Source organism: Mus caroli, unplaced genomic scaffold (assembly GCF_978045245.1).
Source record: "Mus caroli unplaced genomic scaffold, Mus_caroli_1 scaffold_1, whole genome shotgun sequence".
Taxonomy (NCBI): Eukaryota; Metazoa; Chordata; class Mammalia; order Rodentia; family Muridae; genus Mus; species Mus caroli.
The window spans coordinates 33,490,145-33,517,065 of record NW_028227256.1 but is presented as its reverse complement, the minus strand read 5'-3'; the positions used below and the strand labels follow the sequence as shown (position 1 = coordinate 33,517,065).

The 26,921-nt window shown below is 48.8% G+C and overlaps 1 protein-coding gene and 1 pseudogene across 3 annotated transcripts in view; one reads left to right on the top strand and one right to left on the bottom strand.

Moving 5' to 3' along the window:
• Fam178b (family with sequence similarity 178 member B) overlaps positions 1 to 26,921 on the top strand; it is a 122,439-nt gene that overhangs the window by 64,954 nt on the left and 30,564 nt on the right. For all 3 annotated transcript variants that reach the window (XM_021158105.1, XM_085836364.1, XM_021158096.2), the window contains 4 exons: positions 9,951 to 10,065; positions 17,957 to 18,041; positions 18,344 to 18,520; positions 18,709 to 18,806. In XM_021158105.1, the coding sequence (XP_021013764.1) occupies positions 9,951 to 10,065; positions 17,957 to 18,041; positions 18,344 to 18,520; positions 18,709 to 18,806 (475 nt within the window). The remainder of the gene's footprint in view (positions 1 to 9,950; positions 10,066 to 17,956; positions 18,042 to 18,343; positions 18,521 to 18,708; positions 18,807 to 26,921) is intronic.
• LOC110291153 (eukaryotic translation initiation factor 1 pseudogene) lies at positions 16,470 to 16,971 on the bottom strand (annotated as a pseudogene).

The following is a 26,921-nucleotide window of genomic DNA, read 5'->3' as shown; positions in this document are numbered from 1 at the left end:
ATCATACGGTAGTTCTTCTTTTAGCTTTTAGTGAAACCTCTATGCTGATTTCCAGAGTGCTGCACCAATTAATGCTCCCACCACCAGTGAGTCAGTGCCCCTTCCCACAGCCTCACCTGCACTGCTTTACACCAGTTTGCTGCCTGCCCCTCTCCCTCTCCCTCTCCATCTCGCGCTCTCGCTCTTTTTTTTGAGAAAGGGTTTCTCTGTGTAGTCCTGGCTACCCTGGTATTCACTCTGTAGACTTGGCTGGCCTCAAACTCAGAGATCTGCCTGCCTCTGCCTCCTGAGTGCTGGGATTAAAGTCACGAGCTACCACAGCCCAGCATCACTTGTCTTGATGATAGACATTCTGACTGGGCTGAGATGGGACCTCAGTGCACTTCAGAGTTCCGCTGATGGCTAAAGATGTTGAACGCTCTTTAAGATATTTATTAGCCATTTGTATTTCTTCCTTTGTGAGTTCTGTGTGTAGCCGTTCTGTGTGTAGCTGCATGGCCCCTGTTTTTTTTTGTTGTTTTTGTTTTTTCTTTTTCATTTTTTCTTAAAGATTCATTTATTTATTATATGTAAGTACACTGTAGCTGTCTTCAGACACTCCAGAATAGGGCATCAGATTTCGTTACGGATGGTTGTGAGACACCATGTGGGTGCTGGGATTTGAACTCGGGACCTTTGGAAGAGCAGTCGGCGCTCTTAACCACTGAGCCATCTCACCAGCCCCATGGCCCCTGTTTTTAATGGGATTATCTGTTTGCTGTTTTTTGTTTTGTTTTAACTGTAGTTCTGTAATTGTGAGATTAAGCGTTTTTCGGATGTGTAGCTGGCAGAGGTTTTTGCCAGTTCTATGGGCTTCCTCTTCTCTTGATTGACAGATTTCCTTTTCTGGACAAATGCTTTTTAATTTCATGACACATTTCATTCATCAATTGTGGCCTGACTTCCTGAGCAGCCGAGCTCTCAGAAAGCCTTTCCTGAAGCGCGACCTGAAAGTGTTTGCCATGCCTTTTTCCTTAGCAGTGTTGGAGCTTGAGGTCTTATGTTAGGGTGTGCAATTCGTTTGGAGTTGTTTTCTGTGCAGGGTGAGAGAGAGCAATCTAGATTCAGTCTTCTATGTGCCAATATCCAGTTTCCCCAGCACAAATGAGTACTTTTAGCATTTTTTTTTTTCAAAAAGTCAGGGGGCTATATCTGAATGAGTTTCTATGTGGACTTCTGTTCTGTTCCGTTGACATACATATCTGTTTTTATGCTAGTGCCATGGGTTTCTATTACTATGGCTCCACACTGTACCTCAAAACCAGCTCGGGTGACCCCTCCAAGCACTGTTGCTTGGGATTGCCAAGGCTATTGGGGATCTTTTGTTCTTTGATAAACATCATTTGTTTCTCTGTTTCTTTGAAGAATAGTGATTGCTCTGGACCTGTGATTTGTTTTTTGGCAGGACAGCCATTTAGACTTCCAGCTCTTCCTTAGTTTCTTTTTCAAGTGTGTGAAGTTCTTCACTGAGCAGGTCTCTCACTCCGCTGGTTAGGTTAGTCCAAGGTTGGAGGTGGCCTGTGGCCTGTATTGGGAAAGGCATTGATTCCTTTTTAGCTTGTTTCCTGTTGGTTTCTAGATTGGCCGATGATTTCTATGTTCATTTTGCAGCCCGCCGCTTCGCTCAAAGTATTGATGCTCAGTGTTCTAAAAGTATTCTGGTAGAGTCTTCAGGTTACCTTACCACTGCCACCACCATTTCTCTCTTTCTCTGAGATAAAGGTCTCACTGTGTAGCCCTGACTGGCCTGGAACTCGATATGTATACCAGGTTTACTCCAAACTCACAGAGAATCATATATCTGCCTCCCAAGTGCTGAAATTAAAGGCATGTACCACACTCTGGAGATAGTCTCTTTTAAAATCACATCTGCAAATAAGGATACTTTGATTTCTTCCCTTCCTGTTTATATTTCTTCTGTCTGCCTCTCTTCCCTTACTGCTCTAGTGAAGACGCCAGCACTGTACTGCATGAGGGTGGAGGAAGTGGGCAGCCCTACCGTGCTCCTGATTTCAGTGGAAATCGTTGACATTTCCCCTATCTGGTACACAGTGTTGCCTCTGTTGCCATGGGTAGCCTTGACTGTGCTCAGATGTGTCATTCTATTCCCTGTTTCTTCAGCAGGTTTCATATGAAAAGGGCCAGGTGTCATAGCATATGCCTTTAATTCTAGTATTCAGGAGGCAGGCAGAGAGAGGTGCATCTCTGATAGTTTAAGGCCAGCCTGGTCTACATAGCAAGTTTCAGGTCATTCAGGGGGTACACAGTGGGACCCTGTCTCAGAAAAAAAAAAAGTTGAATTTTGTTGAAAGTCTTTTTTACATCTGTTGAGATAATCATGTAAATTCTGTCCTTTAGTCCATTTATGCAAGTTATTATATTTATTGATTTGCATGTGTGGAGTCATCCCTGTATCTCTGGAATAAATCCAACTTTATCATGGCAAATCATCTTCCTCCTGCCCACCCCATCCCCCCAGACAAGGTTTCTCTGTGTAGCCCTGGCTGTCCTGGAACTCACTCTGTAGACAAGGCTGGTCTCAAACTCAGAAATCCGCCTACCTCTGCCTCTCAGTGCTGGGATTAAAGGTGTGTGCCACCACTGCCTGGTGCAAATCATCTTTTTAAAGACTTATTTGTGTCATTTTAAATTATAAAACTTGTGTTTGCCAGGCGTGGTGGCAAATCCCAGCACTCAGGAGGCAGAGGCAGGTGGATTTCTGAGTTCAAGTCCAGCCTGGTCTATCTACAAAGTGAGTTCCAGGACAGCCAGGGCTATGCAGAGAAACCCTGTCTTGAAAAACAAAACAAAAAAAAACTTGTGTTTGTGTCTGCGTGTGGGCACATAAGTGTAGGTGTTCTTGGAGGCCAGAAGAGGGCATCAGATTTCTTAGAGCTGAAGTTACAGGTGATGGGGAACCACCCGACATGGGTGTTGGAAACCGAACTTGGATCTTCTAGAAGAGTAGCAATAAGTGCTGTTAACCAATGAGCCATCTCTCCAGACTGATGGATTTTAACATTTCAATCAGTGGGAACTAGCAGCTACCCAAGAGTCAGTGTCTGGAAAAGGCATTCTCCTCTGCTGCTAAGCTTGCAATAGTGCCACTGTCTTCTGTACCTGGCATGGAGCTCCAGCGACCACAGGTCAAGAGCTCTGGGTATTCAAGGAGAGTTGGTGTGCAGGGGCTCCTGGCCACCTCACCCCTTGTCATCAGCCACACACACTGTTCTGTAATGACAGCAAGCTTTCCTTTGCTTAGTGGGACTCATACTTGGCTACTTATTAATACTACTTGGGAGCTTTTAGATGCTATGTGTCTTTCTTGTTTACACCTTATTCATAAAGGCAGAGTCTCTTTATTCTTTTCTTTTTTTTTTTTTTTTGTCTTTTTTTTTTTTTTTTTTTTTGTCTTTTTGACACAGGGTTTTTCTGTGGCATAACAGCCCTGGCTGTCCTGGAACTCACTCTGTAGACCAGGCCTGCCTCCAACTCAGAGACTTACCTTCCTCTGTCTCCCTAGTGCCTGGGATTAAAGGCATAAGCCACTACTGCCCAGCCTGGTTTCCAGTTTTTATCAAATATGGCTAAGCCTGCTAGAAACACATGCAGCATCTCACAGGCCCTGCTTTCAGCTCAGCTGGCTAGCTCCCAAAGAGCAGCATTGTCGGATCTCCTTGTAAAGGCGTGTTGAGCTTTGTGAGAAACACTGCACTGTCTTCCAAAGCAGTGAATGAATGAAGTCCTCTTACTCTGGGCCCTTGCCAGGATATGGTTCTATTTTGTCTCCTTCATAGTCCAAAAGTGTTGGGTTCTGAACCCCAGAAGGAGGACCTGCTTTAGGCCCACATGCCAGAACAGCACCGGGAAGCCGTTTTCAATCTGAATCACTTTGAGACTGGTGTGTGAAGTTAGAAGGGTGGGATTTGTTACTGTCTCCCGAGTCACACTAAGATTCCCCACATTGTTCCGAGCAGTACACCTTTAGATGATGTCCTACTTGGCTTTAACTGTCAAGTTGACATAACCTACAGTCACCTAAAGGGATTCTCAAACAAGGGATTACCCACAGCAGAGCGACCTGTGGACATGTCTGTGGGAGATGGTGTTTTGAGGAGTGATGTGACAGAACCCCAGCTCCAACCTACCAGGAGCAACACAATTCCCTGGGCAGATGGTCCTGGGCTCTTTCAGAAAGCTAACTGAGCATTAAGTCTGAGAGAGTAAGCCACCAGGCAGCCTCCTCTGTGGTTTCTGCTTTCTTACTTGAGTTCCTGCCCCAACTTCCCTCAGTGACAGACTGTGATCTGGAAGTGTCAGCCAAATACACCCTTTTTCCTTCTAAGTTGCTTTCAGTCACAGTGTTTTCTCACAAAAGAGAGAAGAGAGGGAAACTGGAACAGATGGCAAAGTAAGGAGAAACTGTCTGAACTGAACACACGTCCCTCAGAAAAGATGCAGTGACCTCAGCCTTTAGAGATATGCAAATCAACGCTGTGGCTGGTCTCTTCTCACCACCACCACCCCCCCACACACACACACACACACACAAGAATGGCCGACATCAGGAAGTCAAACAATATCCAGGCAGGGTAGCACATGTCTCTGGTTCCAGTACTTGGGAGGCAGAAGCAGGCAGGTCTCTGTGAGTTGAACCCAGTCTACATAGCAAGTTCCAGGCCTGTCAAGGCTATATAGTAAGAAGGAAATTATATCACTTTGAGGAAAATGGGTAGAACTGAATCAGATCATCATGTTAAATGCATCAAGCCAGACTCAGACAAACATGTTTTCTCTCACATATGGATCTCAGGCATCTGTGTGTATGTGCGTGTGTGTGCGTATACATGCAAGTCCATGGAATATATGTAAGAAAATGTCATATTTTCCAAAATGAATATATGGTTTAAAAAGAAAGAGGAAAATGCCTGGAGCCAAGATGTGCTAGCTGGGTCTACAGTTGTCTTCTTAGACCATGAGGTGAGCTTGAGCTTGAGAAACGCAGGCTGAGAATGACAGACCAGAGCAGTGCAGACCCTTTTCAGTATAGAAACCTAGACTTGAAGCTTCTGTAAGCATAGGTGAGCTTTTGTTTTGCTTTTGTCTGTTTTTGTCTAGCAGGTATGCGTGCTTCTGTGTTCTGGCACAATACAGTCTGAATGGTAGGGGCCTTGAATACCCTGGTGTTGGGTGACACCAGGCAGTGGTGTATGTTACAGAGGGCAGAGGAAAGGAGAGGTGGCCTGGGGACAGCATCATTTATTCTGTGCACAGAGCAATGAGTAAGCAGGCCTGAGGCCCACAGAGATGCCAGGAGCACATTCAGGAGGGGTCACAAGCCAGGAGGCTTGTGAGTAACAGCAAAGGGCGGGCCTCCGCTCAGGATGACTGGGAGAAGAGCAAAGACAAAAGCAGGCTTGGAGCTGGAGCAAGGACAGAGAGCAAACTGCAAGTTCCCAAAGACTAGGACATGATGGCTCACACCTGCATTCCCTGTGCCTCAGAGGCTGCAGGCAGGATCGCCGAGAGTTCAAGGCTAGGACGCATAGTGAGACCCTATCTCAGAGGGAGAGGGAAAGCGGGGAAGAGAAGATTTCAAAAGGAGTTGAAGCCTAACAAACAGGGAGAAACACTGAGATGAGCGAGCAGGATTTACAGAGGAGAGCGGCTGTGCCTGTGCTTATACTGTGCTCAGAGTGGTGGTATGTACATGGGTTTAAAGTAGGAACTCAAGGCCTGGGTATGGAGCCCAATGGTAGAGCATGTGCAAGGGCCTGGGTTCCATCTCCAGGAATACAAAAAGAAAGCAAATTAAAGTCCTGATTTGATGGAAGAACTTCCTTTTTCATTAAGTACAGGTCCCTTGGATGACAGGGTCACCTCCCTAGTCCAGCAACTTCCCTTTGCCATTCCTTTCTGGATACCCTTCTGCCTCTGTGCCTTTGTCTCTACCCTAAAGCCAAGCATCCATTCCTTTGCTTCTGAGATCCACCATGGGTTCAGGTCTCTGTGAGCATATTCTGTCACTATTACTCCTCAGGGTATGTTCCGCTTCATTCTGACCACCCTTTCCTACCTACGTACCACCTGGCCAACTGGCGTCTCTACCCCCACCCCGGGTTCATCTTTCACTTGTGCACTGTGCCCTTCCACCAAACTGTTGCATCCAGAATCAGGATTCTTATCCACGGAACATTCACAACAGCACAGCTCGGTGCTGAGTTAACAGTTGCTGAGTGAAGAAGCATTCTCAGGGTCTGAAGCTGGAGCTGACTGACTAAAAGCAAGTGATTCTGATGCCAGTTAGAGCTGAGGGAAGTGACATAATGCAAGCCGGGATGGGAAGTAAGTCAGTTCCCAGCCTCCTTTGAGTTCTCTGAACCCTACAGCCTGCCGATGTAAGGATGAAAGCTCCCTTTTTCCTGAGAGTCACTTTCCTCCCCTTCCTGGGGCCTCCGCTCCTCCTGAGGTGTGTGAGACCTCGGAGAGTTAGGACCCAGGTTGATGGTGCTGCTCAGCATACACCTGAGCTGAGCCGATAGGGACAAGAGTGGAGCCTGCTTCACCATTGGCACAGGGATGCTGGAGGCCCAGCGAGGGAACGGAGAGCCAGGCTCAGTGCTGCTGGGGCTGGCCAAGTGGCTGCAGGAATGCTTAGAAGGCATGTGGTGTTCTCATCCGTGTCACCGTGCTGGGAGAACAGCCCTGAAAAACAGCTTCTTCCGTGACACAGATGGAAAAGTCACTTTTTTAGTCCAGAGACTGTTTTTTTGTTGTTGTTGGGTTTTTTTTGTTTTTCCTTTTAAAGTATCCATTCCATCCCAGGAGAGCCGCTAAAGGCCATCTCCAGCCCAGCCCCCAGCAGAGCCCAGCTGCCCACACTGGCATTTGAAAAGCCCCCATGCCCCAGGGCTGCTCTGGGAGTCACCTAAAATGACTGCCTTGGGTATGGAGAAACTGAGATAGGAAAAGAGCCTGGCAGCTCATTTGGGACACAGAGCTGAGGAAAAGCTGAGCGCATGGCCTACTTAGGAAGCCTTAATTATGGCCTCTGGGTGGTATTTTCCTGTCATCCAAGAACCACTTCCCAGGCTGTTGATGGGGACTGATTTATCCAGACATTTGGGCCCCCTACCTTTGAAATTCCGCTGTCACATCAGGCTTGGTCACACTATGCTGGGGCGTATAACTGGGTGAAAGAAAGGGGGTGGGGTACAATGTTGGAGCTCAACACTGCTGCCCTCAGAGGGGATTTAGAGCCCTGAGCACCTGTGGGGGCTGAAGTGGGGCAGGACACATCCCCTCCAGGCTCTGGCAGGATGTTCCAGCCCAGCCTCGCCTCGCCCTAGGTCCATTCTCTTCCCCTCTCTGGAAAGTTCATGCTCCCGCCCACGTGTTCGTGCGTGTACGTGCACAGGCCCCGGAGGGAGGCCCAGGTAAACAGGGCCCTGGCAAACCCACACGTATTGTTTTGGAACCTTTCCTCTTCTCAGCTCATTTGTGAGGAGGCTGAGGGCTGTCATTACTGCTCTGACTTGTTAGGTTGCCAAGATGGGGGAAAAAACACAGTTTTTCCTCCTCTAAGAGTCTAATTACTTATTTGGTTAGTCCCCGACCCATATACATTTCTTAGTAGAGGAATATGCTTGCTGAAAAGAAAATGGCCTTAGCCAGCTTTCAAAGACCCTGTCCCTGGCCAGGCGCTGTCAGCATGGCAGACCGTGCAGCCTGCAGCAAACCTCTCTCCATGAGTTTAGGTAACAGAGCCTTGTGAGGTTCTTGTGGAAAGAGGCTCCTGTTTTCTATGACCCTGCCATTTCCCTTTTCCTGTGCCTTGTCTTGCTAACCTGCTTTTGTCATGGCTGTCTCTTTTCCAGGTGGGCACCTCCCCCAGCACTGCCTGTAGCCTCACCTTCCCTCACCCATCACTGTAGTCAGCTCCCCAGCCTGTAGCCTCACTTTCCGTCTCCTGTTGACTGTTGTCAGCTCCCCAGCCTGTAGCCTCACTTTCCCTCTCCTGTTGACTGTTGTCAGCTCCCCAGCCTGTAGCCTCACTTTCCCTCTCCTGTTGACTGTTGTCAGCTCCCCAGCCTGTAGCCTCACCTTCCCTCTCCTGTTGACTGTTGTCAGCTCCCCAGCCCTGGGCACATTCAGTGCCATTTCAGTCTGGGGTTTTAGTTTATCTCATCATTACTTTTTTCTTTATTTGTGTGTATGTGTATTTATTTGTGTGGGCATGTTTTCGTCATTGCTTTGATATGGAGATCAGAACACAGCCAGTTTGACTCTCTGCATCCACTGAATGGATCTGGAGATGGACCTCAGATTGTCAGGTTTAAATGCAAGGACCTGACTATCTTATCAGGGAGCCATCTTGCCTGCCCTCTGGTCTTTGTTCTTCTTTAAAGATAGGGACTTATTTGTAGATCAGGTTGGGTTGGAAATCTCAGTGATCCTCCTGCCTCTGCCTCCCGCAGCACCTGGGCCTGGACTGCAGGTACAGGAGGAGCAGAGGGGGCTGTGAGATGTACCTCTCACCTGCCTTGGATTTTTGTAGGAAGACCCTGGGCCTGTGCTTATCTCCTTGGCTCCTGTCCCTCTTGGACCTGTGCTCCCAGAGCAGAGGATGAAGCCTCCACTAGGTTACTCTTTACCTTAGGGTAGGACACTCTCCCTGTACATCTCAAAAGTCTTAGCCCAGCCCCCAATGTCTTGATTCAACATTTGAGAACACCCGTGGCTTTGCACTCAGCCTGCTCATCTTGAGGTTGTTTAGGGCTACCTTCTTAGCTGTGAAGTGCTTAGTCACGCTGTTTGGAGTGCCTCTTTTTGTTTACTTGTTCATTCATTCATTCATTCATTCACTTTCATGCTATCTGCTTTTAGGCCTTGGAAGTACAGACATGACCCATGCCAATGTGGCCCTTCCCCAGTGGTATTTCTATTTTTATTTATCCCCCTCCCCACCAGACAGGGTTTGTCTATGTAGCTCTGGCTGTCCTGGAACTCACTCTGTAGACCAGGCTGGCCTCGAACTCAGAAATCCTCCTGCTTCTGCCTTCCAAGTACAGGGATTAAAGGCATGTGCCACTACTGCCCGGCTTATCTTTATTTTGAGAGATAGTTTCATCCAGCATCCAAAACAGCTCAGATTCACAGCAATCCTCCTGCTTCATCCTCTCAAGTGCTAGGCTTACAGGCATTAGCCAGCACACACTGGTGTTGGGGAAAGACAGATCAGAAGCAAGTAAAGGAACAGATAAGATAATGTAGAGAAATGTTAACAGAACAGAGACAGAATCTCGGCCTCCCAGTGAGAATGTGAGGGGCCAAGAGGCAGAAAGACCTGTGGGGTGGGTGATCTCCTGGCAGCATGGCCAATCATTGTTTTACTGTTGTTTTTTTGAACATGTCCTTAAGTTGTCTACAGGGAAAAAGCCCCAAGGAAGCAGATCCCCCCCTCCTCATTGATGTGGGCTAAAAGGGAGGCCAGGCTCACTCCTGGCATGGACAGTGGCCCAGTGAGCCCACAGAGGTCTCTGCAGCAGTCCACAGTACAGCAGTGGGCATGAAGGGACATGAGCATGTGTGTCGGGGAGCCAGGCAGTGCTGTGGCTGTATCTCACTTGGCTATGAGCTGCTGAGCCCAGCTCCTACCTGGTGTGAATGGATGGTCAGCCACTGGCTTCCTCTGGCTTTTGTGGCTTCAGAGCACCCCAAAGACCAAACAAGAGCCCCCAAAGTCCCAAAACACAAAGCACCTGTTGCTTCATTTCTGCAGCGAGTGCTCCTGGTGCAAGTACAGAGCCTGTGTACCTGAAGCTGGGGACCACACCCCGACCCTTGAGCAGAAGTGTAACCTGCCCTCCTCTCCCAGTCCTAACTCTTCCCCCCCCCCCTTTGCCTGACAGATGAAGACATGCATTTCTGGTGTCCCTCACTGCAGGAGGTCAAAAAGGTGTTCAGCAGCCTGGGAGCCTACAACCCTGCCCTGTACCCACAGGGGCCCTTCCAGCACAGCTCAAGGTGTGTACCTCCCCTCCTCATTGCTCCCTTCTCTCTAGACAGTGCCTCTAGCCTACAAGGTAGGAACTACTGCACAAGTGCACATGCCTACTTATGAGTACAAGCATGACCAGAGCTCAGGTACCTGGACAACCAGGGTCCCCTGCCCCTCCCACTGGTGGACCCCAGACTTCTCAGCCTAGTCAGTACCTCCCTCAGCCGACTTCAGTCTCTATTCAAGTCTGTTTGACCACTGCTTATAGTAGTTCCTGGCCAGCCAAGCACAGCTTTCTGTCATCTTGGGTTGGGAATGGGTGTGTGAGTGTGGGTGTTTTAAGACAGGGGCTCATACCTCTTAGACAGACCTCAGACTCACTATGTAGTGCAGGAGACTAAACTCAGGACTTCCTGAATGCTAGCTAGCCAAGCACTGAACCACCTGATCTATGTCCCAGACCATTGTTTATTAAGAGAGAATCTTGCTATATAGCCCTAGCTAACCTAGAGTTTTCCTTTTTTTTTTAAGATTTATTTATTTATTTATTATATGTGTGTACATTATAGCTGTCTTCAGACACTCCAGAAGAGGGCATCAGACTTTTGTTACAGATGGTTGTGAGCCACCATATGGTTGCTGGGATTTGAACTCAGGACCTTTGGAAGAGCAGTCGGTACTCTTAACCACTGAGCCATCTCACCAGCCCCATTTTTTTCCCCCCCGAGACAAGGTTTCTCTGTATAGCTCTGGCTGTCCTGGAACTCACTTTGTAGACCAAGCTAACCTCAAACTCAGAAATCCGCCTGCCTCTGCCTCCCAAGTGCTGGGATTAAAGGCTAGAGTTTTCTATGTATACAATGCTACCCTTGAACTCAAGGTTACAGGTTCACTCCAGTGTCTCTGACTTAAAATGGAAAATATCCTTGAATATCCTTTAGACCCAGGAAGCAAAGGCAGGCAGATCTTTGTGAGTTCAAGGCCAGCTTGATCTCCATGAGGAGGTCCAGACTAAACAGAGCTACACAGTAAGACTCTGTCTCAAAAATACCATTTGTATCTATAATAAACTTTCTAGTACAAGAAGAAGAAGAAGGAGGAGGAGGGGGAGGAGGAAGAGGGAGGAGGAAGAGGGAGGAGGGAAGAGGGAAGAAGAAAAGAGAAGGAAGAAGAAGAAGAAGAAGAAAGAGAGAGAGAGAGAGAGAGAAAAGAAAAAAGAGAGAGAAAAGAAAACCAAGGGCATCAAGCCAGCTAGAAAAACTACCAGCTGAGCCATTCTCTGTGCACCAAGCACTGTCTTGCATATAGGGACCACGCAGCACTGGGCTTGGCCATGGTGGACAGGAGTGCTAACTATGTGAGCGCTTCCTTGCCCTCTAGGAACAGAGCCACACAAGGCATAAGTGGTTGTTGTCACTGAATGAAGAGGACAGAGGCTGTGATGTGTTGTGCATCACATGGTTCCCAATCACAGCACATCCCAACCTCCTTGAAAACTCTGAGACATCCCCCACCCTGCTTCCGGCAGCAGTCCCTCCACCCAGGCAGAACTGGGACCCTTTCTTTAGCTGCCGGATGTTCCTCTGCGGGGAAAGCAGAGCTTTCTTAAGAACCTGTTCCACGACTGTGTTTAGTAATTGTCTGCCAAACCCAGCCACACTTGGCTCTGCTATAAATACCCTACACATGTGCCAGCCCGCCACGCTCCTGCCCCTCTCCCTTCTGGAGTGCAACGTTCCATACTGGGTGTAATAAGGCTCTTGCTGCCTTCTAACACAACCTGCTATGTCTGGGATGAGTGGAGAGAATTGGAATTACTCAGAAAAGCAAAGCAGAGGCAGGGCCTGGTGTGGAGGGATGGAGTGAGACAGTGACACACAGGGCACCCCTGGGAGGGGGGTCAGAAATAGGCGAAGACTTTCCCTTCAGGAGGAGGCTGTCCTAGGAAGCCTCTGGACTCTGGCCTTTCAAACATGTCTCCAGGGTTCTATGCACAAACCTTAGCATATGGACTTCAAGTTGACCAGGTACAGTGAAGCCCTGAATTGGAAGAGGAGACTTTGCTATGCTACACAGTGTCACTCCTAGACATGCCTTTTGACCCCTCCTTTACATGGGTCCTGGACATTGGCATAACTGCTAAGACTTTTGCTTGGAGGAGAATTCTGAGTAGCCCTGGAGGCCCCATCAATGGTCACAAGGGCATTTTTCTAGCTCGTGGCTTGTAAGAGCCAGCCGTGAACCATCTGCCAAGCCCTTGAGACTAGTGAAGTTTATCTGCCTGCATTCACTCTTCCTGCGTCTTTCCTGGAGCAGGCGGTGGTGAAGATGCTCAGGGCTCTTCCTTGGGTTGCTGTGACGTTTGATGGTTGAGAACACTGTGGATTTCATCGTGGAGCTGAAAGACCACCCCTGATAAGTATTCATGAAATGTCCCGATAGTTCCAGCATTCCTTCGCCGAGGGCACAACAACATCTTGAGGAATAGACAAGAGAAATGATAGATTAGGCCAGCTTTGTCCCATGGTCTTGTTTGTCCTTATTATCCAGTTTTGGATACTGGCATTGTGTCATTTTTCACCATAGTTTGGTTTGTTTGTTTTTTGTTGTTGTTTTTGTTTTTTAAGACAGGGTTTCTCTGTATAATAGCTCTGGCTGTCCTGGAACTCGCTTCATAGACCAGGCTGACCTTGACCTCACAAAGATCCACCTGCCTCTGCCTCCCAAGTGCTAGGATTGAAGACATGCGCCACCATTGCTCAGTGCTGCTAGGTATTTCTCATCTCCATTGGCTTCTAGGCATGTCCCTACCAAGGACTCCCTCTGAGCCACCTGTGGTGGCACCCCTAGAGTCTAATAACAGCTCAGGGTAGAAGTAAGGACTGAATTTCCTCTGCACAGAGCCACACAACTGGCAGTCTCTCTAGTTACTGTGAGAAACTGTCTTTCACTATTTGTTCCTAAGCTCAGATGTCTGCTCTGAAATGTGCATCACGGTTTTCTAGCAGGGCTGGGAGATGGCTCAGTTCATAAAGTGTTTGCTGTGGATCCTAGAACCTATGGAAAAGCGAGACACAGCTCTGCAGGGGTGGAGATAGAGGATGCTGGAGCTTGTTGGCCAGCCAGTCTGACCAACACTATGAGCTCCAGGTTCAGTGAGAGACCCTGCCTCATAAAGTAAGGTGGAGCTGGAGAGGCAGCTCAGTGGCTAAAAGCTGAGTAAAGCCGAGCTAAGGTTAGGACCAGGAAGCAAGGTGGAGATTGACAAAAGGGAGGCATGGACCATCTCCAGATACTGTCACAGATGCATGCACGGCGCGCACACACACTTAGTCCCCTGCAGGCATGGGTACACAACTCTGACACATACAAAGGCTTCCTCTCAGAAAGGCACAGCCCTTCAACAACTGCACCATGGCAATCATCTGAGGTCCAGAAAAGCAGCAGGATTGGGAGCAGGATTATTTGGGGAGCAGAAGGACAGAGGAGGAGCCAGTGTGTGAGCGCAGAAGGCAGGAGAGGAGCATCAGCATTCCTGCATGTTTTAGGCCCACACTGCTGCACAGCTGGGCTTTGTCTGTCCCCCAGCAACAGCAGCAAGGTCCTTAGGTAGTTGTGACAGTCCACTAGTGCTGCTTCCTGATTACAAAGCTGTCAGTTGGCTTTGACAAAACAACCTAAGGGAAGAGGGACATTTCTTTGCGCTTACCGTTTCAGAGGGATCTGTCCGGGGTCAGCTGGCTTCATTGCTTCTAGTGGCGAGGCAGAGGGCCTGGTGGAGGACATCTGCTTAGCTGGTGGTGGGGACACTCCTTGAAATGGCACTCCTTGTGACCACATCCTGCAGCCACCTCTCATCTCCTAACAGCCTACTGAGCTAGAAACGCACCTGTCCATGACATTAGCTCTCTAACGGGAACAAGGGCCAGCTAATGGGCTTGCCTAGATACATGGATCTGGCCTTTAGGAGAGTTCCACTACTGTCTTCTGGAGTCAGGGGTCAGAGTCCACTTGGCTCTCAGACAGGGCCTTTCTTGTAGAGGCCAGTGGGTAAGTGAATGACTGCACACTGGAAGAACACCCTGCCAACACTGGGGCAGTAGGTAGCTGCCCTGTGGAGCAATTGGATCCGGGTGTAATTTGTATGCATACACACAGCCTCTTGGGTTCAGTGAGGACTGTTCTTCATTCAAGAAGAAACCACGTCCAGTTCCTACAGACTTCAGCAGGCTCGCTGCTTAATGCCAGATGGCTCTGGACAGTGGCAGTGCTTGTGTGTGTGCCACCCTCCCTCCTCGAGGGTCACAGTGCTGTGCAGATGCTGGTGTTCATGTGATTCTCTTTCCTCCTCTCACTTCCTTTGGTTTGTTTGGGGTTTTGATACAAGGTCTCATGTCACCCAGACCGACCTCAAATGCACTATGTAGCAGAGGCTGGCCCTTGAACCCCTGCTCCTATCTCTATTTCTACCTCCTAAGTCCTGGGATAACAGACATAAACCTCAATATTCAGCTTTTTCCTGTCTTTTAACTCTTCCAGTACAGGCAGATGTTGATGTGTAAGAAGAGGTCAGTTGATGTGCTCCTGCAAGTTCGCTTTATGAGTTTAAAACAATGCAGCTGAGACTTAAATAAAGTCCGAGTCCTTAAGGCAGGCCATGAGCCCTCGGCAGCAGCTGAGGAAGGAGCTTACTCCTAACCTGCTGAGTTCAGGCTGGAAGAATGAATTCTGAACTTTTGCTGAATTTTTGCTGTTCTGTGGCCTCTTGTTAGGTAGAGCCCTGGGAGTTAGCCAGTGCTTCGTCTAGAATAGCAGTCACAGATGTGGCGGGGTGCTATAGCATCTGCCTAGCAATCATGAGGTCCTGAGTTCATTACCCAACACTACCGAGGACATAAATAAATCACGCTTTCAATAACAGTCATAGATGCCAGCAGTGAGTACAGGACCCCATGGTGTTGCTGCCCAGAAAGAGAAGGGCTGGGAAACATCCGGCACTCAAAAGGGAGGATACTGGAGAAGAAAAAGCTCTACTTGAGAAGGCCAGCGTCCCTTCCCAAGGCGTACGGGTCTGTCGCAGCCACACTTCCCTTCCTCAGACAGTTCTAAAAAGGCGTGTCGCCAGCTCACACTTGCTTTTTCCCTCCTCCCTTTGGCAGCAGCACACTGTCTGAAAGCCTGTTTCTCTGTAACAGCCCATGGCTGCCCCACTCTTTGTGAACGTCTGAAAACACGCCCAACCCATGCTTGAGCCAGGTGCCTGCTCTCAGGCTGGTACTAAGACACCCACGCACGTATTGGCACAAACCCAGCATGCACCCAGATGTGCAAACTCCAGCCTCACCCACTCTCTGATCCTAATAAATGCTAAACTCCAGAAGAAAGGCTGAGCCCAGCCCCAGCTTCCCCAACAACAACTTTGGTGTGTTGGCCCCAATTCCTCAGCAGTGTAGAAGACAGATCTCTTTCCCATCTGTGGAACACCAAGGCCAAGAAGTGAAGAAAGGGGAGACTTTCCCTTGAAGCTGCAGTAGGCACTGCCCTGCCAGTGCCCTGCCAGAGCATCTGTGCTAGTGTGGTTATCACTGTTCTCCTCAGCGTGTGCAGCTAGTTAGGGTGCACTGCTTTCAGGGACTCTAAGCAGGTTCCTCAGTGTGGAGAGGACAGGATGGGCCTCCGAGGCAGCTCACTTGGCATAGCCCTTGCCTAGCAAGCATGGAGCTCTAGGGTTGCTCCTCAGCATCATATAAACTGGACATGGTAGCAGACACTTATAATCCCAGCACTCAGAAGATGGGGTCAGAAGATCAAGACCGTTCCCCACTACATAATGAGTTTGAGACTAACTTGGAATAGCTGAGACCCTGTCTCCAAAAAAACTGTGGAGAAGTGAGTGAGACAGCAGAGGGGAGCTTTGCGTGAAACCTACTTAAGTGACCCAAAGTGGCTAATGTATATTTGGTCTGAAAGAGAATAATATTGTGAACTAAAAAACTTTGGGGGCGCCGGGCAGTGGTGGCACACGCCTTTAATCCCAGCACTCGGGAGGCAGAGGCAGGCGGATTTCTGAGTTCAAGGCCAGCCTGGTCTACAAAGTGAGTTCCAGGACAGCCAGGGCTATAAAGAGAAACCCTGTCTTGAAAAACAAAACAAGAAACTGGGGGCTGCCCACTCAGGCCAGCCATGCCAGGAGCAGCTCCAGGCTGGCTGTGTTTGACTCTGGTCTTTAGGGAGAGGATTTCTTCACCCAGTCCCCAGTCACCAATCTGCCCCATCTGGAGGGACTGGCCACACGGGGCCTGTCCATACACGACTTGTTAGATACAACCTAACAGCCTTTGGTAGGGGTGTGCAGCTTTGTCTGGCTTCTGTCTCACTTGCTGAGTGTTGCCATGTGGTTCTTTTTTTTTTTTTGGGGGGGGGGGGCTCTTTTCAGTTTATTGCATGAAGGAGTTACATTAGTCCAAGTTAAAAGCGGACCCCAAATGATTACATTATACAAGCTGTGAGATTTTTAAACTTGTGACAAGGGACAGAAGGGAAATTCTACTCATTGCAAGGAAATCCTCGCTTAAGCTTCAGAGAGCCACAAGCACTTAAAACCCATGAACCTTCAGCTGATTGTCCTCAGCCAGCCCAGTCTCTATCAGGAGCTGGCATATGTTCTTGTGCTGGTCACCCTGTAGCTGAATTACTTCTCCATATTCTGGATGCTCAATTACAGTACCATTGCAGGCAAATTTCTTCTTAAACGCCTTCACTGGTTTCTTTTTATCATAATCATCAGTGATCCCTTGGACAGTGGTAAGGGTCTTCCTGCCGTTTCTCGGTTGAATTTGGACATAATCCTCGCTGCCAGCAGGAAGCAGGTTACCATCCTTACTTGCATCAGCAAAGGGGTCGTAAGAGTGGAGGTTCTGGAGAGCGGACATACAATACAATGATTCCTTTACCTCGGTGGAAACGGCCTGCGGAAGGCGGCTGCAGGGGGGGGCGCGGGGGGGACGGAGCGTCGGGAAGCGATGGGGCTCGAGGGGGAGGCAGCTGAGTCCTTGGCGGCGCCTCAGTGACTAGGGCCGCCATGTGGTTCTTTGGTGGGTGTATTTACCATCATTGAACAGGCAAAGAGATGGCTTCTGTGGAAGGAAGACCATCAGAGAGATGAGAGGTAGGGTTTCCTGCTTTCGAGGTCCCAGGATGCTAAAGCTGGAGAGCTCCTCTGAATATTGAGCAAGAGGAGCTCAGTGACCACCCCTCAGTGCAGTGCATACTCTCCCCACACCTAGGTGGGCTACAGGGGTAGAACAATAGGGATGGCATGTCCAGCTCAGGTCTGAAAAGCCACAGCAGTCATGGGAGTACTTCCCTCCTACTCTGGGAAAGGAACTCCAGTCACCATATTGAAGAGTCCCATGTGGCAGGGAATCAGGAACCTCCCAATCCATGGTTGTATTGTTGAGCTGAGAGACAGGTCCCTAGCTTAGTCAAGCCTGACATGAAGGTAGCCCCACCCAGCCTTGAAGACCACTGTAGAACTACCCCCTAACTGACTGTTTCTGGACCCTTGACTCTCAGAATCTCAGTGGCATACTTTTGTTGTAGTTTTTGTTGTTGTTGTTTTAAGACAGGGTTTCTCTGTATAGCCCTGGATGTCCTGGAACTCACTACATAGACTAGGCTGGCCTCAAACTCTTCCTGCTTCTGCCTCCTGAGTGGTAGAATTAACGACATGCACCCACCAGTGTCTGGCTATAATAAAAGTTTTTAAGCCTCTCCTTGGGGAAGGTCTGTCCTAGCAGATGATGAGGGGACCCTGGACAAGCAGGTCCTCTGTTTCTCTGGCTCTGCTTTTCTTTCTCCTTAAGCACCTCCTACTCTCCACGTGCATATAATGATATTGTTTCTGCTTTATGTCAGGGTGCTTGAGAGTGAGGCCAGCCTGGACTCACAGGATCCTCCCCAGGAAGTGGCCTTGGACATTAAGTTGAACTACATCTACAGGGTGAGCCAAGCTTTCCTTTCCCAACTCACCCCAAACGATTTACTCAGTGGTTTAGGTGGGTAGCTTCACCAGGCACCCACAGTGAGCCAACTCAACCCCAATGCAGGCTCAGTGGTAGCCTTGGTACCCATGCTACAGAAAGCCTGAAGTCCACCTATGACTGCCAGTATGGCTAAAGGGGTTCACAGAACAGGTGGCCTGCTGGTCTCTAGAGAGCCGGTCCCTCACTCTTGAGTCCCCACCCCAGCCCTTCCCTCAGCTCCATGCCCCCTCCCACCCCTGCTTCTTTGTCTTGCCTCCAGTTCCTGATCCTGTGTCTCCTAGTCCGGCCAGCCTCCTACACGGATGCCAGCATCTTGGATCTGATGGAGCTGCTGTGCCGCGCAGGCCTGGATGTAGGGTTGTGCCTGCTACCCAAGAGTGACCTCCAGCAACTCCTGCTCCTGCTGCTGGAGAGAATCCAAGAGTGGCCTGGAAAGGTACACAGCCTGGGCTCTGCCCCTGGGAACTGCCTTGCCCCTGGAGCACCCTAGGTGGGGGAGAGCATCTCTTACAGCTTCTGCAGGGGTCCCTGGCCCTCACGAAGGGACCTTTGCTCCCCTAAGTTAGCAGGGCAGAGGTGACGGCAGCTTCCTCCAGCAGCTTACTGGGTACCTCTGCCCTACAGCTCCAGCCCCTTTGCTGCGCCCTGAGCTGGGTGTCCGACCACCACCACAACCTGCTGGCCCTCGTGCAGTTCTTCCTGGATGTGACGCCTCGGGGCAGGTGGGTGCTTCTCAACCATTCTGCCCACCCCCTGATGTTCATCCCACGGGATCTTTCAAGGATCTAGAATCTTCCCTACCAACCCCAACAAACAAACTGTCTGCCTGGTTTCTAAAGTCTCAGAGGAAGAACTAAAAATACAATTCACTAATGAGTTCTTTACAAATGAAAAAAAAAACCGCCTAATTTTCTTAACATGATCTTATTAGTAAAACACTGTCTTATGCAATTAGCTTCTGCCGGCAGTGCCCGCCTGCCCGCCTTTCTTTGGGGCTCCCGCACCTTAGGTTTCTGGGTTCTTCTTGTCACTCCTTCCCTCTCTTCCACCACCTACTCCTGCTCCTAGTCCATCACCGTTTATTTTCTGCGCAGCTCTTTTCTGCCATAAATTATCTTACTATTTATTTCCCTATTTGGACTCGCTCTCCCCACCTAGTCACTTCCAGAGCAGGTGCCTTGTCAGGATCACTGCCATATCGCCCCACATCTCAGCCCGCGCCTGGCAAGCCAGTGGTGTTTTGTAAAATTCTTGTGGAATGATGAAGTGAACAACAGACAGCCCAGAAGATAAGAGCTGTTGGCTGGACTCTCCTGGCCTTGTCTCTCCTCATCTCCACCTTTGTTCTTCTGCTCCTCACTCACAGCCACAGGGAGGGCCCTACCTGGGCCCTTGGTCCCTCCCTTCCCACCCCGGTCCTGAACAGGCACCTGACAGTAGACTTCCCAAGAGACCTCACCCCAGGCCCATATAAGCAAACATACTCAACTGACTTGGTGGCTCAGCCTTCCCCTGCTGGTTTCAGCTTCCAGCTCTTCCCTAGGAAGCTGCTCAATCCACACCCCAGTATTCACCGCCTGTCCAAGCAGCCCACACCCTGGGGATTTCTTTCCATTTGATTTGAAAAGACTGAGCCTGTCCCCCTTCTGCTGTCCCCCACAGCACATCAACTCCAGGGAGCAAGCTGGAATCGATCATTCTAGAGGCTTCTCCACCTCGTACCCTTCACCCCTAAACCTGTGCATATTGACTTCAGAACCCTAAGTCCCTGGCTTTTGGTTGCATCTTTGTGTCAGCTCCATGACGGCCATTGTGTTGACTGGGTCTTTTATTATTATTAATTATATGGGTACACTGTAGCCGTCTTCAGACACACCAGAAGAGGGCATCAGATCTCATTACAGATGGTTGTGAGCCACCATGTGGTTGCTGGGAATTGAACTCAGGACCTCTGGAAGAGCAGTCAGTGCTCTTAACCATTGAGCCATCTCTCCAGCCCTGTCTAGGTCATTTTAAAGAAATCACTATCCCCGCCCCCAACCCAGAGGCACCCTTGTCTGTTCCTTTCAGCCTTTAGACACTTACTGACACCAGTAAAAAGCAAGTAGACAGATTGCTAATACTAGTACTTAAGAGAGTACCCCCACCCCATGCTCACTAGCACTCGAGAGTCATCTTCAATATGATGAATAGAAAATGTTATCCTCTGTTTTTAATCCTCACCTCTCCCTTTGTCAGCGAGGTCAAGCAGCTTATTGCCTCTATTGGCTGCTTGGGGTTCCCTCACTGGGATTACCTTCTGGTATCCCTCACTGGTTTCCTATCAGGTAATTTATCTTCTTCACTACACTGATTCTCACTTCTTGTTTTTGTTGTTGTTGTTCTTTTTTTTTTGGCTTTTCGAGACAGGGTTTCTCTGCATAGCCCTGGCTGTCCTGGAACTCACTTTGTAGACCAGGCTGGCCTTGAACTCAGAAATCCGCCTGCCTCTGCCTCCCAAGTGCTGGGATTAAAGGCGTGCACCACCACACCCAGCTGATTTTTACTTCTTATATTTGTTGCAAACAGTATATTTTCTTCTAAGGTTGTAAATTATCCTCTTTTAAATTTAGTTTTGCTGGGCAGTGGTGGCCTACACCTTTAATCTCAGCACTCAGGAGGCAAAGGCAGGCTAATCTCTGTGAGATCAAGGCCAGTCTGGTCTACAGAGTGGGTTCCAGGCAACCAGGGTTACACAGAGAAACCCTGTCTCAAAAAAAAAAAAAAAAAAAAAAAAAAAAGAGTTCAAGGCCAGCCTGAGGTACAGGGTGAGAATGTCTAAAACAATGGTCATGAATAATTTTTTTTGGGGGGGGGCAGTTTTCGAGACAGGGTTTCTCTGTGTAGCCCTGGCTGTGCTGGAACTCACTCTGTAGACCAGGCTGGCCTCGAACTCAGAAATCTGCCTGCCTGTGCCTCCTGAGTGCTGGGATTAAAGGCGTGCATCACCACACCCGGCGAATAATTTTTAAAGTCATATTTTTAAAAATATTTTATTAGGTATTTTCCTAATTTTACATTTCCAATCCTATCCCAAAAGTCCCCCATACCCTCCCCCCACCCCCCTACCCACCCACTCCCACTTTTTGGCCCTGGTGTTCCCCTGTACTGAGGCATATAAAGTTTGCACGACCAATGGGCCTCTCTTTCCACTAATGGCCGGCTAGGCCGTCTTTTGATACATATACAGCTAGAGAGACAAGAGCTCTGGAGTACTGGTTAGTTCATATTGTTGTTCCACCTATAGGGTTGCAGTTCCCTTTAGCTCCTTGGGTACTTTCTCTAGCTCCTCCATTGGGAGCCCTGTGATCCATCCAATAGTTGACTGTGAGCATCCACTTCTTTGTTTGCTAGGCCCTAGCATAGTCTCACAAGAGACAGCTATATCAGGGTCTTTTCAGCAAAATCTTGCTAGTGTATGCAATGGTGTCAGCGTTTAGAGGCTGATTATGGGATGGATCCCTGGATATGGCAGTCTCTAGATGGTCCATCCTTTCTAATCCATCATTTCCTGATACACTTGAAGGTATTAAAGTCATATTTCAAAGGCATAGCTGTGCTCATTCCTCTAGCCATATTTTAAGCAGATTTGGGGACTTGGTGTCTTTGTAGTTCCCAGGCCTATGACAAGTACTTCTTGAATGACAGGGAGTAAAATGGAGCATCCCTCACCTGTATTTCAGACAGATGTGTCAACAGAATGCCTTAGGCCACAAGTTTGCTGGGAAGAGGGTTCCTCATCGGAGTGTTATTTATTTTTTTTAAAGATTTATTTATTTTTATCATATATAAGTACACTGTAGCTGTCTTCAGACATTCCAGAAGAGGGAGTAAGATCTCATTACAGATGGTTGTGAGCCACCATGTGGTTGCTGGGATTTGAACTTTGGACCTTCGAAAGAGCAGTCGGGTGCTCTTACCCACTGAGCCATCTCACCAGCCTGGAGTGTTATTTATTGAGATTAGCTGGCCAGTGGTGACAGACTCCTGTAATTCCAGCTTTCTAGAAGTCAAGGCTGGAAGACCTTGAGTTCAAGGTGAGCCTAGCTGATTTATTGAGATCTTGCCCCCCCCCAAAGAAAGAAAGAAAGAAAGAAAGAAAGAAAGAAAGAAAGAAAGAATGAATGCAGGCAAGGTGGCCTCTAATCTGAGCACTTGAGAGCACTTGAAAGCCTGAGGCAGGGGCTGGTGAGATGGCTCAGTGGGTAAGAGCACCCGACTGCTCTTCCAAAGGTCCAGAGTTCAAGTCCCAGCAACCACATGGTGGCTCACAACCATCCGTAACGAGATCTGGCGCCCTCTTCTGGAGTGTCTGAAGACAGCTACAGTGTACTTACATATAATAAATAAATAAATAAATAAATAAATAAATAAATAAAAAGAAAAGAAAGCCTGAGGCAGAGGATTGCTGAATTGCAAAGGCACTGTGAGCTACAAAGTGAATTCCAGGCAATCTAAACTATAAGGTAAGACTTTGTCTTGAAAGAGAAAAGAAGGGAGGGAAGAAAGAGGTGGGAAGGAAGGGGAGGGGAGTGGAGAGGGAGGAGAGGTGAGGCAGAATGAAAAGTGAAATGAAATGAAAAGTCAGGTGTGGCTGCATACAACACCTGTATCCCAGGCACTGGAAGGGGGTGGGCAAAGACAGAAACAGGAGAATCCCACTGACTGTTTGCCCAGTCAGCCTGGCTAGCCAAACCATCAAGCTGCAGATTCAGTCAGACTGTCTGGGAGGAGGACCCTCAACTGAGAAAATGCTCCTGTAGGTAACTCTGTGGGACATTTTCTTAATTCATGATTGATGTGGGTGGGCCCAGTCCACGGTGGGCAGTGCCATCCCTGGACAGGTGGTCCTGGATGGCATAAGAAAGCTTGAGCATGCTCTGGATAGCAAGCCAGTGCAAGCAGTGGTCTCTGCGTCACTCCTGCCTCTGGGCTCCTGCCTGAACTCCTGCATACATGCATACACACACAATAATAGTCATTTTTAAAAGAAGAAACTTTGTGGCGCACGCCTTTAATCCCAGGACTCGGGAGGCAGACACAGGTGGATTTCTGAGTTCGAGGCCAGCCTGGCCTACAAAGTGAGTTCCAGGACAGCCAGGGCTATACAGAGAAACCCTGTCTTGGAAAAACAAAAGAAGGAGGAGGAGGAAGAGAAGAAAGAAAGAAAGAAAGAAAGAAAGAAAGAAAGAAAGAAAGAAAGAAAGAAAGAAAGAAAGAAAGAAAGGAAGAAAGAAGGAAGGAAGGAAGGAAGGAAAGAAAGAAAGAAAGAAAGAACAGAAAAAGAAAGGAAATGAAGAAAGAAAAAGAAAGAAAGGAAGAAAGAAAAAAGAAAGGAAAGGAAGAAAGAAAGAAGCAAGGAAAGAGTAGAGAGTGTAACATGCCCTTCCCTGCCCCCCACCTGCTGTCTCATTCTTAAGCCTGTGTGAGCGCAGGCTCCCTGCAGGGTTTTTCTGCCTCAGGCCTGCAAACTAGCTCAGGAAGAGCCAACTCCAGTTCTTTTTCACATCCTGCTGTGGGTCTTTCTTTAGAGCTGCAGCAATGGTGGTAATGGAGGCGCTTGCTGAATGCCTGGCTCTGCCCTTGCTGGTGACTGCTCCACTGGGCTCAGTGCCCAGACTGACCCCAGGAAAACCAACAGTGCAGAAGCTGTCACACTCTGGATCTAATTGATTGGTTAAGTACAAAGCAAGAACTCCCTCCCATGTCCACACCCACAGATTTGCACAGTGCAGTCAGCACCCCTGCCTTGATCAGGATTTCAGGCCAAGTGCCCAACTTAAGCATAAAAATGAAAACAAATTGTAAAGCAAGCCACCTGAAGTGGGACCAATGGGAAGCAGGGGTTTTCAAAGGGAAATCAAAGGGAAAGTGACCCCACTTGATAAGCCATAGGGCGCTTGGAAATAACAGTTTCTGTTCTGCTTTCTGCTAGGGCAGTGGTTCCCAACCTTCCTAACACACTGACCCCCAACCAGAAATGATTTCGTTGCTACTTCATAATTGTAATTTTGTTACTGTTACAGATCATAACGTAAGTATTTTTGGAGATAGAAGTTTGCTAAAGGGATTGAGAACCATTGTGCTAGGGGCTGAGCTGCCCCCCTGCTGCCACCGGAAGGAGCCCCATCCCATCAGGAAGAAGGGTTATGGGCTGTGCTTGCTTCACTGTGCTCTTGTTCCCAGGCTCCAAGGACCTGCCTCCTTCACCATCTGTGACTGTTTATTAAACATCCTAGCATGCTGCTGCACTGTGGCCTTCAGAGGAGACCCACTTAGACTGTGTGCATGAAGGCTTACTAGCACATGTCACAAGAGCAGCAGTGACCCAGAGTTCTTTGCCTGGCAGACCAGCACAGAGCTGAAAGAACCATCTTGCTTGTGTTGACAAGATATGAGGAGACAGGCCCAGCTCCCGGCTTCACGGTGTGCACATGCACTCCACGCCTCCTTGGGAAGGCCGTGTGACAGGATCAAATAGACTTTAAAAGTGCAACTTTGGGTTGGAGAGATGCTCAGTAGCTATGAGCTCAGTCAGCCACTCTTGCAGAAGCCAGAACTCACATCACAGCCACCTGTAACTCCAACTCCAGGAACATCTGTTAAAAGCTCTGGCACTGTACACAAACCCACACACAGACAAACACACATACTCATAGTAATATAAATAGAGTATAAATACATAGACATGCAGACTTGGCTGGACATGGTGTTACAAGCCTTTAATCCCAGCACTCAGGAGGCAGTGACAGGTAGATCTCAAGTTTGAGACAACCTGGTCTACATAGCAAGTACCAGACCAGCCAAGGCTACATGGTAAGATCCTGTCTCAAAAAAAAAAAAAAAAAAAAAGAGAAGTATGACAGAGTCTGAGGCTACGGTGCAGTAGGTAGGATGCTTGCCTTCTATGGACAAGTCTGGGGTTCCATCCCAGAGCTGGCTGAGGGTGGGGTGTAGGTAGAAGAAAGGGTACTGAAGTGACACTAACTGATGAAAATAGGCCACAGTGCTAGAAAGCTTTTTGCAAACTGAGAGCTGCAAACTGAACCAGTCATAGGATCCTGGCTTTTGGGAGGTTGAGGCAGGACCATCAGAAGGTCAAGGCCATGTGGGCTTCTTGAGACTCTAGACTGGGTGTGGTGTCCAAGTGCTGTGATTATAGCACTTGGAGAGTGCAGTTGAAGGACTGGGAGTACCTGGCTAGCCTTTGCTGCCCGAGTCTGAAGCAAACCTGCGCCACATGAGACCTTGCCTTAAACAAATGAGCAAGCAAACAACAATAGCAACAACAATGTGTGTGTAATTGTTCAACCCTGTTGGGGGCGGATCTCAGGGCACTGAGGTGAGCACAAGTGTCTTTGCCCTTTGGGTTCATCTCTTCCAGATTCCTTCCAGTTATGCCTTTTCTCCCATAGTCATGATTACAGCATCACTTATTCCTTGAGCTGTTTGTTTGTTTGTTTCTCTGTGTAGCCCTGGCTGTCATGGAACTCACCCTGTAGACCAGGCTGACCTCAAAATCAGAAATCCACCTGCCTCTGCCTCCCAAGTGCTGGGATTAAAGACGTGCGCCACCACACCTGGCTCCATGAGTTTTTATCCGCTCATTTTATTCACACTTTGCACACACATGTGTACATGAACACACGCGGAGGCCAGAGGGATCCTCTTCTTATGCTTGTAGCCTCTGGGGATCTAACTCAGGTCATCAGCCTGGCGGTGGTGCCTTTACCCATTGAGACCCACTGAGCTGTCTCCTTGGCCTGAGTCTAAGATTATTTGGGAATGTTGAAATACGTCCAGAAGTAGAGAGTGGTCACCAGAGCCCTCTGTGGCCACTGTGGATCCTGCTGGCACTCCCCTCACCCCAGGTCACTGAAGCAAAGCCCAGACTTCTTGTCTTTTTATTTCATGTGGTATTTCTGAAAGATAGGGCCCCTGTGAGGCATGTATGTATGTGTATATGTATATACTTTAGTGTGAACCACGGCATCAAGAATACACCTAAATTTTTGACAAAGGAATTGCCACAGCAGATGAGTCTAGTCCAGAACCTTCCAAAGACAAGCTTCGTCTTCAAAGTCTAGAGTTTTACGCTAAGCATGGTGACACACATCTTTAATTCTAGGACTTGGAAGGCAGAGGCAGGTGGATCTCTGTGAGTTCTAGGCCAGCCTGGTCTACAGAGTGAGCTCCAGAGTAGCTAGCCAGGGCTCCACAGAGAAACTCTGTATTGAAGCAAAGAGTTAGATGGAAACTTAACCAATTGGATGCTCCTGAGGAAGGGACCCTGGGGAGAGCAGCCCTGGCTAGGCTTTTGAACCAAGTCCTTGCCTGGGTCACAGTTGCCCATTGTTTGTTGGCCCAGTGAATTCCAGGCCTCTCCCCCAGTGCCCTCTCAGCATCCTTTTATTTGGAAGTGGCTAATCAAGGAAGTTCAATCTCCTTGATCCCTCCTCAAGGAGTTAGCTGAAGACAGCAGCCTGGGAGGAAGGGATTTCACAATGAGCAGGTGTGCACTGGGAACAACCCAGAGACAAGTGCAGGTGCAGGGGCTTTCCCTGGACCCTCTCCCTCCCCTTCCCCGCTGTGCTCTTGCTGGCTGTGCTCCTGCAGTGTCTGCAGTGGGACCAGAGGGCCCACATTTGCTTCTTTCAGCTCCACACAACACTCAGGTTCTAGCTCAGGTACTGCACCTCTTGCCACTGTTCAATGCCTCCCTGCGTCCACTTTAGACTTACCTGCCCTGAAACGGGGTGGCCTTGTGAACTGGAGCCCTGACCCCTTCAGGCTCCCAC